The sequence below is a fragment of the Prinia subflava genome, chromosome 3 (genome assembly GCF_021018805.1).
Source record: "Prinia subflava isolate CZ2003 ecotype Zambia chromosome 3, Cam_Psub_1.2, whole genome shotgun sequence".
Lineage (NCBI taxonomy): Eukaryota > Metazoa > Chordata > Aves > Passeriformes > Cisticolidae > Prinia > Prinia subflava.
Window position 1 is genome coordinate 18,282,137 of NC_086249.1, and position 13,014 is coordinate 18,295,150.

The 13,014-nt window shown below is 42.0% G+C and overlaps 1 protein-coding gene across 22 annotated transcripts in view; it reads right to left on the reverse strand.

The window, feature by feature from the left end:
• The window catches only part of LOC134548908 (rap1 GTPase-activating protein 1-like), a 49,347-nt gene that overhangs the window by 13,281 nt on the left and 23,052 nt on the right, over positions 1-13,014 (reverse strand). For 11 of the 22 annotated variants that reach the window (XM_063394133.1, XM_063394132.1, XM_063394136.1 and 8 more), the window contains 10 exons: positions 12,908-12,991; positions 12,429-12,529; positions 11,669-11,798; positions 11,263-11,418; positions 8,962-9,033; positions 8,692-8,778; positions 7,890-8,024; positions 6,384-6,530; positions 5,071-5,174; positions 2,693-2,806 (listed from right to left, as the gene is read on the reverse strand). In XM_063394133.1, coding sequence (XP_063250203.1) covers positions 2,693-2,806; positions 5,071-5,174; positions 6,384-6,530; positions 7,890-8,024; positions 8,692-8,778; positions 8,962-9,033; positions 11,263-11,418; positions 11,669-11,798; positions 12,429-12,529; positions 12,908-12,991 — 1,130 coding nt within the window. Of the gene's footprint in view, positions 1-4; positions 2,366-2,688; positions 2,807-5,070; positions 5,432-6,383; positions 6,531-7,889; positions 8,025-8,691; positions 8,779-8,961; positions 9,034-11,262; positions 11,419-11,668; positions 11,799-12,428; positions 12,530-12,907; positions 12,992-13,014 lie in introns of those variants that run through there. The other 11 variants (XR_010079956.1, XR_010079955.1, XM_063394148.1 and 8 more) reach the window with 7 other exon arrangements.

The window sequence follows — 13,014 nt, forward strand, 5'->3', positions numbered from 1 at the left end:
GACGAGGGAAAACACACATACAAAAAACCCATGTACTTTTCCTAGGATATGGACATACACAGTACAGTGCTTGATTTTTCAGATGCAACCCAGAGAGTCGTCTGATCCTCAGGAGTTCTACTACTTGGTTACATAGGCTGAGTTCATTCTTTTGAGTCTGTCCCTTGGGAGGAAGGATTATTTGGAAGGCTACCTGGACAGTAAAGCAGAGAAACTAAGGACAATTGTCCCTGTATGTGGGAGAGAAGACACTGTTAGCTCAAGTAAACAATGCAGTTTCATGGGTTGCTGGCTGATCACTGCATAAACGTGTGTTAAACTCAGTGAGGACAGAAAGTAAGTGCTGCTTTGCCTCTACTGTAAAATAATTAATCTATTACTTATGTGTTCCCTTTGCATTTATTTCCAGGTTGGTTTTAGTAGAACACAGGTGAAGAGGTTGATCATTCCAAGTTTTGAATCTGAAATGATTATGTAACACCAGTAGCACCATGCTGGACATTTCTGAGGTAACAGAAATTTCTTGTGACTCTATAAAGAGTACCAGGAGTGGACTGATGACATACTACCAGGGACAGCCCCTTCTGTTATCTAATAGGGGCTACATAAATTATTCTAGAATGAGGCAGAACTCTTTTGCATTGGAAGTATGCCTGCATCTTGATCCTGGTTTCACAGCTGATGAGCAACAGGTAGGCTATTTCAGCAGAATGCCAGTCAACTGTCTCCAAGACACTTTACACTCCCAGCCTTTTCCTGCAATATTGTCCTAATACTGCCTTGCTGAAAATGGTGTACTCTACATGGTGGAATTACATATTCTTCATTCCCTGTCCCCAGTGTCATGCAAAAAGTATGGCTGCACATGGGCTAGTCCCTAACTCTGAGATCACAACTCTGACTAATCACTAATTGTGTAAAACTCCATGCTGCATCCCACCTTGTAAATGAACTGTCCAGGAATGGGCTAAACCACCACAGATATGAAAATACTTCTTTTTTCTTGTAATCCTAAGTGGTTTTGAGTCCATGACTGGAAAAAAGAATCCTGGGAACAGAACTAGACAGACTGACAAATCATACAGGTCATGCCTAATGGGCATAAACAATATTCATGCAAGTATTGTTAGTAAAATCCCATGCTATATTTGCTCTCTGAAAGCATGTGGATACCAACTTGAAACAGCCATTGCAGCTGGCTCACCTCCTTAGCTGATGGAGAATGGAGGTTGGGAAGTGGGGGAAGCAGAATTCCTGGTGATTATGCAAGGTAATCAGCTATCTAATCACAGCAAGAGTCCCTCACCACAACTGTCAGGAACTTCTAGTTCACTAACAGGGTCCCAGGCAGGATGAGGAAGGGAAGGTGGAATGATGGGGTAATGCTGGAAGATGGGGGGTGCTGACAAATCAGCAGTTCCATGTCCTGCATTCCCTCTAGTCCTTAGTTGCCAGAGCTAGCACCTTAAATGGTTTGTATCTCCTAGATGTGCTCCTATCCTCCTCCACACCAAAATTCTGGGCTCTCATCCAACCCAAAAACTAGTACATACACAAAAACATGCCAGAACACTGCACCTAGGCTGTGACAAAATTCTGAGCACAGTCCTACAGCATACAACTGGGTAGCTGAACTACTGCAGATAGTCACCAGCTTGTGACTTGTCACCAGCTTGTAATTCTTAGGGAGCATTGGGTGTAGTTGGAAGGGAGGCCCCTCCTTTGTCAAATTTGGCACCTGAAGCAACTATAACCATAGATGCCTGGTTCTAGGGCACCTCCTGAAATTTTCTTAAGAGTCTCCACAGTCTTGAGAAAGGGAAATGCCTTAATAAAAAGTACTTGCTACCTTTCTTGCCACAGGTCCCATCCATGTTTTCTTGAAAAAAGTTAGGTGTGGCAAAATGTTCCAGAAAGTCAGCTGCGGCCTTTGATTTAGAGAGAGGCTGTTCTGGAGTCTTGGAAATGTAAATGGGTGATTTCCCTGAAGTGTTCTAGGTAGGATCACATCCCAGTATAATACAGCTTAGCAGCAGCAAAGCTCCGCCACCAGGAAATTGCATTCTTCCAGTTTTTGACAACCAGAAACTGGAGAATTAATTTGCAGACTACTGCATGAAGGGTTTTGCACATACCACTGGGTGTGGTATGGCGTGCTTTAGCAATGAAACATGGGTGCAACACATGGGACCGTGCTGGAATCCTGCTGTAACACTTTGGGGAGACTGGAGACAGGTTAGTTCACGCTGGTTGGGAGCAGCGGCATGAATCCTGCTTGAAGGGGCAGAACTTGAGTACAACCCAACATCCCAACATACCCTTGTCCAAGCTTCTCCATGAAGCTCCAAAATCACTCCAGAGCAAACTACAGAGGAAACATACACATGAGTAAACATGGATAATTGGACAGCTAGGATTTTGTGTATCCTGTTGGATGCAAGCTCACATTACAGTAAAGATATAACCAAAATCAAGTGGTCCAATCTTTCATCACGGTCTGTTTAAGAAAGCCAAGCTCCTGACAGGCTCTGAACTACTGTGCCACAGCCAGACATCCAACTTTTGAGATGCTCCAATGCCTGATGTGGACAATTTCAGTAAAGCCTCCAACAGAGCAAGACATGCACCACACTTAAGGCAATACCAGAGACAGTGAGCATCTTTCAAATAGAAAAATTTATTTTCAACTCACTTGTTCTTCCTGCTGGGGAACTCTGGAGAACTGGGACTGGATGATCCATCAGACTTCAGGTCAAAGAAAGCTCCTGGACTGTCCAACACCCTCTGTATCCTCTCTGTGGTGTCTCTGTTGGGAGAAAAGAGAAACCAGCTATACCCCAGGGCCAGAGTTAACTACCATCTATTCTAACACTCCTTTACAAGACACAGTACAAAGCTGTATGTCCTGTATACACATAAAAGGGAAGCAGTTATGTTGAAAAGGGCAGACTCCTTAGATGTGACATGTGACATCTGGAAATGGCCAACTTTAAGCTGCTTTTGAATTGATATAAAAGCCTGAGTTTATTTCAGTATTCACCTTTAATTTTTTAACTTTTTCCTCTATCCTCCTCATTCCACTGGTCTTAAGAAGCTACGGGATTTAATAGAGAGTGTAAATATGATGGTTATAAAAGTGTTATTGCTACTAGGACTTGCCAAGACACCTCTGAAGAAAGTTGTCTGTGTGAATAACTGAAATGAGAGGTACATTTAATTAAAGAAAGGAAAACTAAGGGATTCTGGGGGGTTTTCCTAGGGCTTCAGTGATAGAGTTTGCAACAAAGTTCCTCCTCTGCTCTCTCGGTCAGTTGACCCTACCTGTGCCCTTCAAACAAGAGCTGCTGATACCCTCACTTATGCTAATACAATTGTTTGTGAGACTAGAAATTGCCCTGACAAAAAATAATTCTAAAATTAAATCAACCCTGAAACTCCTACAACACACTAGCACGCGGGATGGACTGGGTCAGCTCTGTCAGCAAAGCCTGCATGTCATTAGGTTACAGCTTCGGGGTGAAGTCACACGTGACACTTTGAGCTCACTGTTCCCAGAAAGAGAGCATGCTCCAGCCTCCTTCATTCTTGCTGAGTGCTGACTTTCCACCAGTCCTGGTACCCATCAGACTTCTCCACGAGCCAGTTCATGGCAGAACCTGGCAGACAATTAATCCAGTGAAAGAAAGTTGATACTTTCTCTAGTTGATTAATGGGCTGAATCAGTTCCATGAAGACCCACTAGGGATCTGAGCAATCACAACAAGGAAGAGTCAGGATTGTGTAGATGAAAGGGACAGAGGGGAAGTATCACATCTGCTTTTAATGAACTGTTACAGTAGTTGCTAGTGAAACTGCATCTTCAAGAACCACCCAAAAAATCTTTCAGAAAATACAAGCTAAGGTTCCCTGTTCCTCACATGTAAGTTTACAAGTAAGAAAAAGAAAAGCTAAATAAGCCAATTAGTTCATCAGATTCCTCCAAACAAAAACAGGGGAAAAAAAAAAAGAAAAGAAATCCAGGGGTTTTTCCTGTAGCAGGAAAGTTTTACAGATCCTTCAAGGGGACAGAAATGCTTGTTGTACACAAAGTAATGGATTGAAGGACACAGCTGCCTCAGGTACAAAAGTATTTAAAGTAGTGAGGTGCTGTGGCTACTGTGATATCTTAGACTATTACAGGCCAGTTGTCTCCGAAGATCTAATTTTTCTCAAAAGAAGTTCTATTTTTATTCAGATTAGGCCACAGCACCTCATTAAGAATGAAGGAAAAATGCAGTAATTTCCTCCTAAAATAACTAGTTTCCGCATTAGAGATGACTTTCCCCCTTTTGCACCCAGTCTTTAAGCTGTTTCCTGGAATTCTTGCAACTGGGAAAACTGCAGAGCATTCATGTGACTTTTGAGACTGTATAATCTTAAAAAGGTGTCTCAGCTAGAGCTGAGAGAAATTTATAATTTACCTAAATAATCTCTCGTGACCAGTACACAACTTTTGAATGATTACAATTCTGTCAAATATGCCAAATCACTCCCTGAAGCAGTATATTATCCATAAATTACAATTGTTTCTCAGACAATCCAACTTAAACACTAGTGATTTGGACTTAAAGCTTTTTAAAATAAATTGTTTAAGGTACCAGAAGTTTTGCCTATTTGAATATTTTAACATGAAAACAAACAATCAAGCATCCTGTTCCCAAATACCAGCCTTTCATTTGACTCTCTTCTAAAAGTGGTAAGAGAAGAACAGGAAACTCAAGAGTCCTAGATCATACTGCACAATATTTAAGAGTGATCTTATAATGGTCCTTCATCCATTTCCTCCATTTTTCCTCAAATACTGATTCTTTCCAGTTCCAAACGTCCTCTTTTAATTTTTGTCTGTTTCTGTTATTTTTGCATTTCTCCACCAGTCAATAATTAGTCCCTTTTCTTCCTATTCCAACCATTTCCATTTTAGCTCTGATTCCTGATGGTTCCCCCTCTGCCTGTATGTGCCTTTCTATGTTCCTTTTCTCATCTCCTCTTGGTTTTTTTACCCTCTTTGTCTCGTCTCCCCACAGCTCATACCTCTTTTCCTCCTGTATGTTTTCAATGCCAATGGCACTACTCCGTCGCCCGTGGAAGCGGCTGGCTCGAGTACGTGATGGGCTCCTACCAGGCAAGGCAAAAGACTAGAAAAAAGGAAAGCATGACAGAAAGGAGAGGAACAAGACAGGAAAAGCTGTGGAGAGCTGAAAGCATAGGAGAAAAGTTTGCAACATCAATTCAGATCCTCTCTTTTACTGCAATACAAGAGCTCAGATCCATCAGTGCAAGGAGTGCTTTTTGTCAGCGAGCAAGAGCAGCCAGGGCTTACAAAGGTGGTGTGAGAAAGGGACAGAGATATAAAGAAACAAAGGCAGAACACAGCCAGTATACAGAGAAACAGCTTTGGGAAGGGAGGTATCCCCATATGGTGAGAGGAGAGACAGAATCAGAAAGGCAAAGAAAACCAGAAGTTAAAGGAGCAAAGGAGGCAGCAAACCCAAGTCATTAGTATGCTGTGACTTAGTTGTATTGACATAAAGAATGCATACAACCAAGTAAACTGTCACCAAGAAATCTTCACACTGAAGGGCACCTTCTTGGCTTACTCAGAGGTGGGTTTTTTTGTAGTTTGCCTGTACTGACATCACCAGTGCAGAGACCACAACCAGCTGGATGCACTTTGGCCAAGGTAACCATATTTTCAATATCAGAAACATGGATCCTTTTCTGGAAAGATCTGTGATAGATTTTTAATTCATTGGTCACATATGTTTAGTATTCCTATCAAATAAGAAAGGCTTTAATAGTGACTAGAAATATTAATTCTTTTTCTCACCCCAAACTTTATTAATTCTGCTGTTTGTTCCCAACATGCAAATTCTATTTCTAGTGAAACAGCACCTTGAATATCCTGTGCACCTGTTTATATTACAGAAAATAGTCTGATTGGTGAAATCGAAGAAAGTGAAACAGTTCTAACACCCTTATTGTTCTCAGGTCTTGCCACATGACAATACAGTACCAGCCAAACCACAGTGCATGCACTTTTTAACACATGGCACTGTACAGGATCTAATCCAGAATAGCAGAGATAGATGTCTGATGTAGAATCATGTTTGTCTTTCTTCTCCCAGTCTGCATCAATCTCAGCTCTAGCTTACACATGAACTGGGGCTAGAGATGGGCACAGACAAAACAGACTGCAACACATGATGTCACCACTCGTGAAATGGGATGACACAACAAAAAGATTCACAGTGGGACAAGAGGACAAACTCATAGGGAAAGGCAATGTGTGTGTGGTAACAAAGGTCTGCCAGGTTCTCTTCCTACAGCCCACCCAAATACCTTACCGCAGCAATGGCCTTAGGGCCCTCGGCGACACTCTGGCTGAGGGCAAGGCCAGCTGTAGCTGGGCGGCTGGGCAGGGTGGCTGGCTGCTGCTTTCTCATGGATATCCCCATGGTATCCAGGCTCTGGCTGCGGCCTCTGATCACCCGCTGAACAGGAGGGAGGCAGGGAAACAGACAAACACAGATATACACATATAGACATGCACACGGTAGGGTAGTGTGAGAAGCACCACAGATTGAGTGGGAAGTTGGGACAGACCGACACCAGAACCACACAAATCCTGACTCCGAGAAGGCAGCGCCTTAGATACTGCCCTGTTTTGGTCCTAGCTGCTTTATGGAGCTCTGGGAAGAGGCCTTCCTCAAGTATATTCTCTAATTTCACTTCCCTTGTCCTATTGCAATGAATAGAGGTTTCCTACCAGCACCCCAGCACACTGGATTAATCAGCATCCTCTGGAGCAGTCCTATCCAGTACAGGCTATAAAACACAAAATCCAACTCCCGTTCAAGGCTGTAAGGTTCAGTCTCATATGAACTTGAATTCTGGTTTCAATGGGAAAGCAGCCATATCAAAATCTGCAGCATTTGAAAAAGCTGTTTTCTGACTTAACTCAGCCTTTCCCAGTCTTTTACAAATGACATCTGTGTACATGACATGCAAATCACAGCATCTGCCAGAAGTCATGAAAGGACATTTTGGGAGAATTAGTGTAAGACATGGATGGGTTAAAATTCATGGTGAGCAGCAAAGGCAGTTTGTATGTAAAAATACACCTGACCAAAGCATCCCAGACCTGACCAAAGCTATGCACACAGCTACCAAACCTATTTGTGAACAGGTTAGTTTTACAGATCTTAATAATTCTAACTGACCCACCATATAAAGTCATCTGAAGAAATGCTATTTATAATACATCTCTCTTTCCAGAGAGATAACTTATTATATGGAAGAAATGGCAAGGCACTTCCCACAAAAGTGGGAAAGGGCAAATAGATAGAATAGGAAAGCAATAAAAATTCTTTCTATATAGCCAGTTCAAAACTCTGTTCACCCATTCATGCAAAACCTTCACTTTCTCATATGAATTATCTTTATCACTTCTAAAAGAAAGTTCTGTCACCTGGTTTATTAAAAAAAAATCAACAATAAAAACTCCCCTAACATGCCATTTACTCTGGAAAAGGTAAGTTAACTCTGGCTTTTAGAGGGTAAGTAAAGCATCACAGTTTTTTCTAGACAGTACACTCAGAGATAAGTTAGAAACCCTTGCAGTGGCTCCCACAACTCTTTCAGTAATAATGAAAATGAATTGAAAGAGATCTGCTGTAGGAACCGAAAGCCCCTTGCTCCTAGTTATTACCATTCCTCTTGAAAACACTGACTCCTCTTCTGTAAGCCATTAAATAAAACCACATCTGACACTTGACACAGCATAAAGAATTTGACTTCTAAGGTCCAGTATGGAATTCTAGACCACACTGTAGGATTGTAGAAAGGCTCACCTTGAAGTTCTCAAGGAAGCCCCCACTGCCATTCTCTATCTTGTCATCCTCCCCGACAGGTAACCCCATCATGCTGCGGCTGCGAAGCTGCAGCTCCTCAAAAAGGCTCTCCAAGAGCGCACTCCGTGTTCTTTCCTGCATCAACATTGGGAATGAGAACAGCTTTTATTGCAAGCAGAGAGATTTTTTCCTGCTTTTTTGATGTCTCACATCCTTTTTAAAAAAAACCCAAAAGACCAATAACAACAACAACAATACCCCATGAAAATTACTTTAAACATTATGAAGTGGTTTTAACTGCATAGTTACAGAATATATTGCAGTAACACCCAGCCCTTTTAAACTTGTTCTAAAGCAAGTCATAAAGGACCCTTCTTTAAAGCTGATGAAACAGAGACATGTTTTGTTCTAGATCAGGCAACAGCAGAGTCTGGAACAGAGTTTTGGTATCTTGAACCAAAAATCAGTGATACCAGCAAGTGTCCTGTAGCATAATACTGAATTCCAGCTAATACAGAATTTCTTCCAACAAAATAAAAATTTCTTCCATCATATTCCCATCCTTACTTGAGGATTAGATCTTTATATTAAAATGCACCTGTTCATATTCTCTCACACCTGCTAAGAAATAGGAAGGAAATATCCCATAATTGAGTATAAAATCACATTTCATCTTTCTTTCTTAAGCAATGCAAAATTAGAAGGCAGCAATTTTACTTTATTTCCTTTATCTGATAACAATATATTTAGTATATATTTATATTTATAATTTTTAATTTAAGCAGCCAGGTAACAGACCCACCTCTAATTTGGCAAATTTCTCAGCTCGATAGCAGCTGTACTCGGCGTTGATGAGCTTGGCCAGAAGGAATTCACGAAACTCTGCACTCTACAAGACAAGATGAAGACTAGACTAAACTGGAGATGAAAGCACTAGTAAAAATATCACATTATAAAAGCTTACTACTCTTTGGACCCCCAAAGTGCTCTAGGCAGATGGACAATACCGATTCAGAACACAGGAGTGTGCACCACGTTCCCTGCCAACTAACACTGGACCAGAGAAACAAACCTTTCTAAATACAGCTGGATTTGGCAGAGGTGGTCCAAAGAAGGGGACATCATCTCGGGCTGTGACTGAAACCTGAAATAATAGAAGGGGAAAAAAAAGTGAGTATCAGAACACAAGTGAGACCATCAAACTACTATGATAGATCTGATTCCTCCTAAATAATTAACCTATACAAAAAAGATGCAATACAGTGTCCTGTGCATCCCTCTGCTCCTGAACTCTGTGGATAGGTGTGCTCATTTATCTCCCAGAAACTCAGTCAGCTAGATGGGCACACAATAAGAGCAATAAAAAAGCTGAACTGAGTGCTTTAAAAAAAATATTTAAAATAATAACTAGTATAACCAGCATATTTAGGAACAAAAAAATGCTCCTATTCAGCTTCAAGATTAACCTCCACTAAAGAACCTTTGTCAGTGTGGTTGCACTGACTTTTTTTTTTTTACAGAGAATCCTTGGTGGAGACACGCTGCACACTGAGGGGATTATCTCAGTGCCACTGCCTCTGTGAGTCACAGGTGGTAAACATGCAAATGCATTTTCCCAGTAAGAGATAGGTTTCATTTGTTTTATTTTTAGCATGCTCCTATGTGACATACCAATGTCTAAAGAAGTAACTGTAATGCAGTCCAGTTTTTACATGGTCACTTGTTTTTTCACAGCACTTACCCATAATTGTATGTAGCTATCCTACCAAATACATGCAGTACTTCACAATATTTCACAGGGGTTTTTTTGTCATGTTTGAGATGAAACAAGACCATTATTTGTCCTTTCATACAAGAGGGAACAGTGTCATAACAACCACAACTGCCTCAAAACACCAACAAGTAAATGTGATAAAGCCACAGAGAGGTGTGAGTTTAATGAGAAGAAGAAGGAAATAGGCTCTTGACTTAATTCAGATTTCTCACATTTTAGGCCACCTCCTCTAATTACAAAGACTCCATCTCTCTCCTGATAGGTATCTACCAGTTAAAACCCTGTTTTGCTTTTTTCAGTTTTCTAATTGCAAAAACTGATTCTGTGAAATAAATTCAATTAATATTCCAATTTAACATTAGGCACTAAAGCTTAAGTAAATGGAACAAGGGATGGCTAAGAAATCTTTCAAATGGCAGTCTTCTGTGTACTAGAATGCTCTCAAAGCAGCATCAGTTAAAGCCCCTTTAGAAAAGCCTTTACAGAAAACTCTGCATTGGCTCTAGGGTGATTATTGGGATGATTTTTTTCTTCATGGAATGAAGCAGCCCTATTGCACTAACAAAAAAAACAAATGGTACTGCAGACAGGCAAAGATGAAAACAATGGCAGGAAGACACACAACAAATGGCAAACTTTCCCAGCTCTTTCCTTGTCATTAAAAACTCCAGTGAATTTTTGTGCCGTACAAAACAGAGAGCAAGAGGAGAACTGGAACTCCATGGCCTGGTCAACACAAGGCTTTCACTACAAACCAGCTGCCCAAAGCACAGGGAAAAAGGGAAGGTGGTTCCTCCACCACCAACACCCTCTTGGTGGAAGAGGAGATAGGGATACTGTCCTAATTTTGATATTCTTGGTGTCTCTGTCCAAGACATAAGGACTCATCATCCCCATATCAAAATCCCTATAATACAACACATGGCACTTGGATAAAAATGTTTCTACAATGGAAAATCCATCACAAATCCAAGTTTCTTCATAGTTTCTGCTCTCTCAGTATCACTGAAAGTTGAACACAAAGTTATACAGATATCCATACGGAATCATGTCAGAGAGAGAACAAGCTGCGTCCAGAGGCTGCAGATAATCAATCTGGGCTCTAGCAGGGCTTCTTTCAGCTGGAAGGCCCTAACAGGTAACACTCCCCTGCCAGATGGGCATCAGTTCTGGAATCCCCAGAAGCATGTGTAGCTGGCTTGGATTCCATAGCTAGGTCAACCAGCTGTATCTGGCCTGCAGCCTCAGGCAGTGCAAGCTGCAAGCACTGTGCTGTGCAGCACGGGCAAAGCAGACATGAATTTCACCCGACTTATACAATGTAATCCAGACAACCCCCAAAGTGGGATCAACTGTGGCTCGTGCTCTTCGATGTAAGAAAAATTTTTACCTGAATTCTTTCTTCTTCAATTCCAAAGCTTTAAGCTTCAGAAATTAATCAGCTACTTTGAAAAGCATACAACTTAACTCTGCTTTCAGCTGTAGATACTCAAGGAATCAGGACATCTGGCTGAACCCGCACCTCTCCCACAGGTCCAAGAACTTGTTTCCACTTTAAGGATCAAAATCAGTAGAGGTTAATGTATTGATCTTGGTTACCTTGTAGAGAGTGTCCCCAGTGGCGTTATGAGTGAGCTGAACTACCACATAAGCATGTAGGAAATTAGAAGCAATCATATCAGGGACAAAAGGTGTGCTTTCATCCTGGAAAATGATGGCTACAATATCATTCCCAATGTGACGCTTCCGCTGAAGCTGGAAAGAAACAATGAACAGAGAAAGCAGGTGAAAAAGAGCAAAACAGTATGAGGGGCCCTCAAACACTAGTCTGCCTCACATCTCAAATCCATCTGTTCATCAAACCCCTCATCACTACTTTTGCCATTACTCCTGTCATAATTCCCAACATTATACAGTCAGTCATTCTCCCCTCTGTGCAGTCCTTCTTCAAACACCCCTCCTCTCCCAGCCACACTGTTGTAATCCTTACTCCTCCTTCTGATACCTGCTGGGAATCTCCCTCTGTGAAGGGCAGCTTTGTGGACACGTGAAACATGATCTCCTTCCCCCGGAAATTTGTATAGACTGACTCAGTGCCTGTTTGACCTCTGGTAACATCCAAGCCTCCCCGGAACCTGAGCAAATCCACGCCATAGGTCAGGCAGTACAGAAATGAGAGAGCAGAGAGAAGACAAACAGTATCAGTAACAGCAGTACATCAGGACTATCAAAGGTAATTTTTAGGAAATCAGTGATACTGAGGCACAGAATCTTCCCCACACCAATGCACTGACTGAAGCTGCACCGTGTTTGTTCTGGTGAACATACTAGCTTGCTAAAAGCTATGAAGTTAAACCAGAGACCCTCAAAGTAGCTACCGTCTTTGGCATTCTTCTGAGAAACACACTCCATATGTTAGAACTACAGAGGGGATGGGATGCCTCACATGAAAAGCCCAAAACTATACTGCCCAATATCACTGTGAAACAAACCTGTATTTGCACTGCAAAAAAAAATTATTCTTTGCTGATACTGTGGGTCAGATTGAGATACCAGGAGACCTTCAAATCAAAATATCAGCAGAGACCTAAGCTCCAACTAGTTCCCAGACATGATGGCTGACAAAAGCATCTGGGGCTTCTTCACCTGCACTGGGATTCAGAAGACAGCACTTCTCTGGAAGCTGGGCTGTAACAGAGTCACAGCCTCTGAACAAATGATGTTCCCTAACTCGATCTGGCTTTCCAGCTGCACTGGGTACGCACCCACGGAAATCCTGCAGCTGAATCTTGTCACCAAGGAAATCCAGGAACTCCAGGAAACCCTGACTCTCTACTGTGTTACTGAAGACTTCCTCTTCAGTTGTCTACAGAAGGAAAGCAGAAGTAGTAAGAAGCACAAGGAGTACAAAGAACAGGCAGTAATTTCTATAGACAGTTCAACCAACAAACATCTCTGCTTGAATACATTTCTGATCTGGGCCCCTCACGGTGCTGGGGTCCTGTGCCTGAGCCCCAAGCTGCTATGAGGGTTAGAGTTAGGGTTCAGAGATTCACAAAGCCTATACTGCCAGAGACACTGCGGGTGGAAGAGGCAAGCCAAAGGAACCACGGCACCGCACAAACACTGCTGCCGCCACGCCACTGCTTCTGGACAGTGCAGACCTTGCTATTACACCCTTTATGATCAGAAAACTGACCCTTTGCATTTTGCCCCAAGTACCATGGGATCTGATGGGTCTTACCTGTCCAGGTTTTTGGTAGATGACCCCAAATTTGAAGTTATTGCTTATGACATGTTCATCAAATGCAACAATAAGCTGCGAGGCCTGAGGTAATGGAAACAGAAATC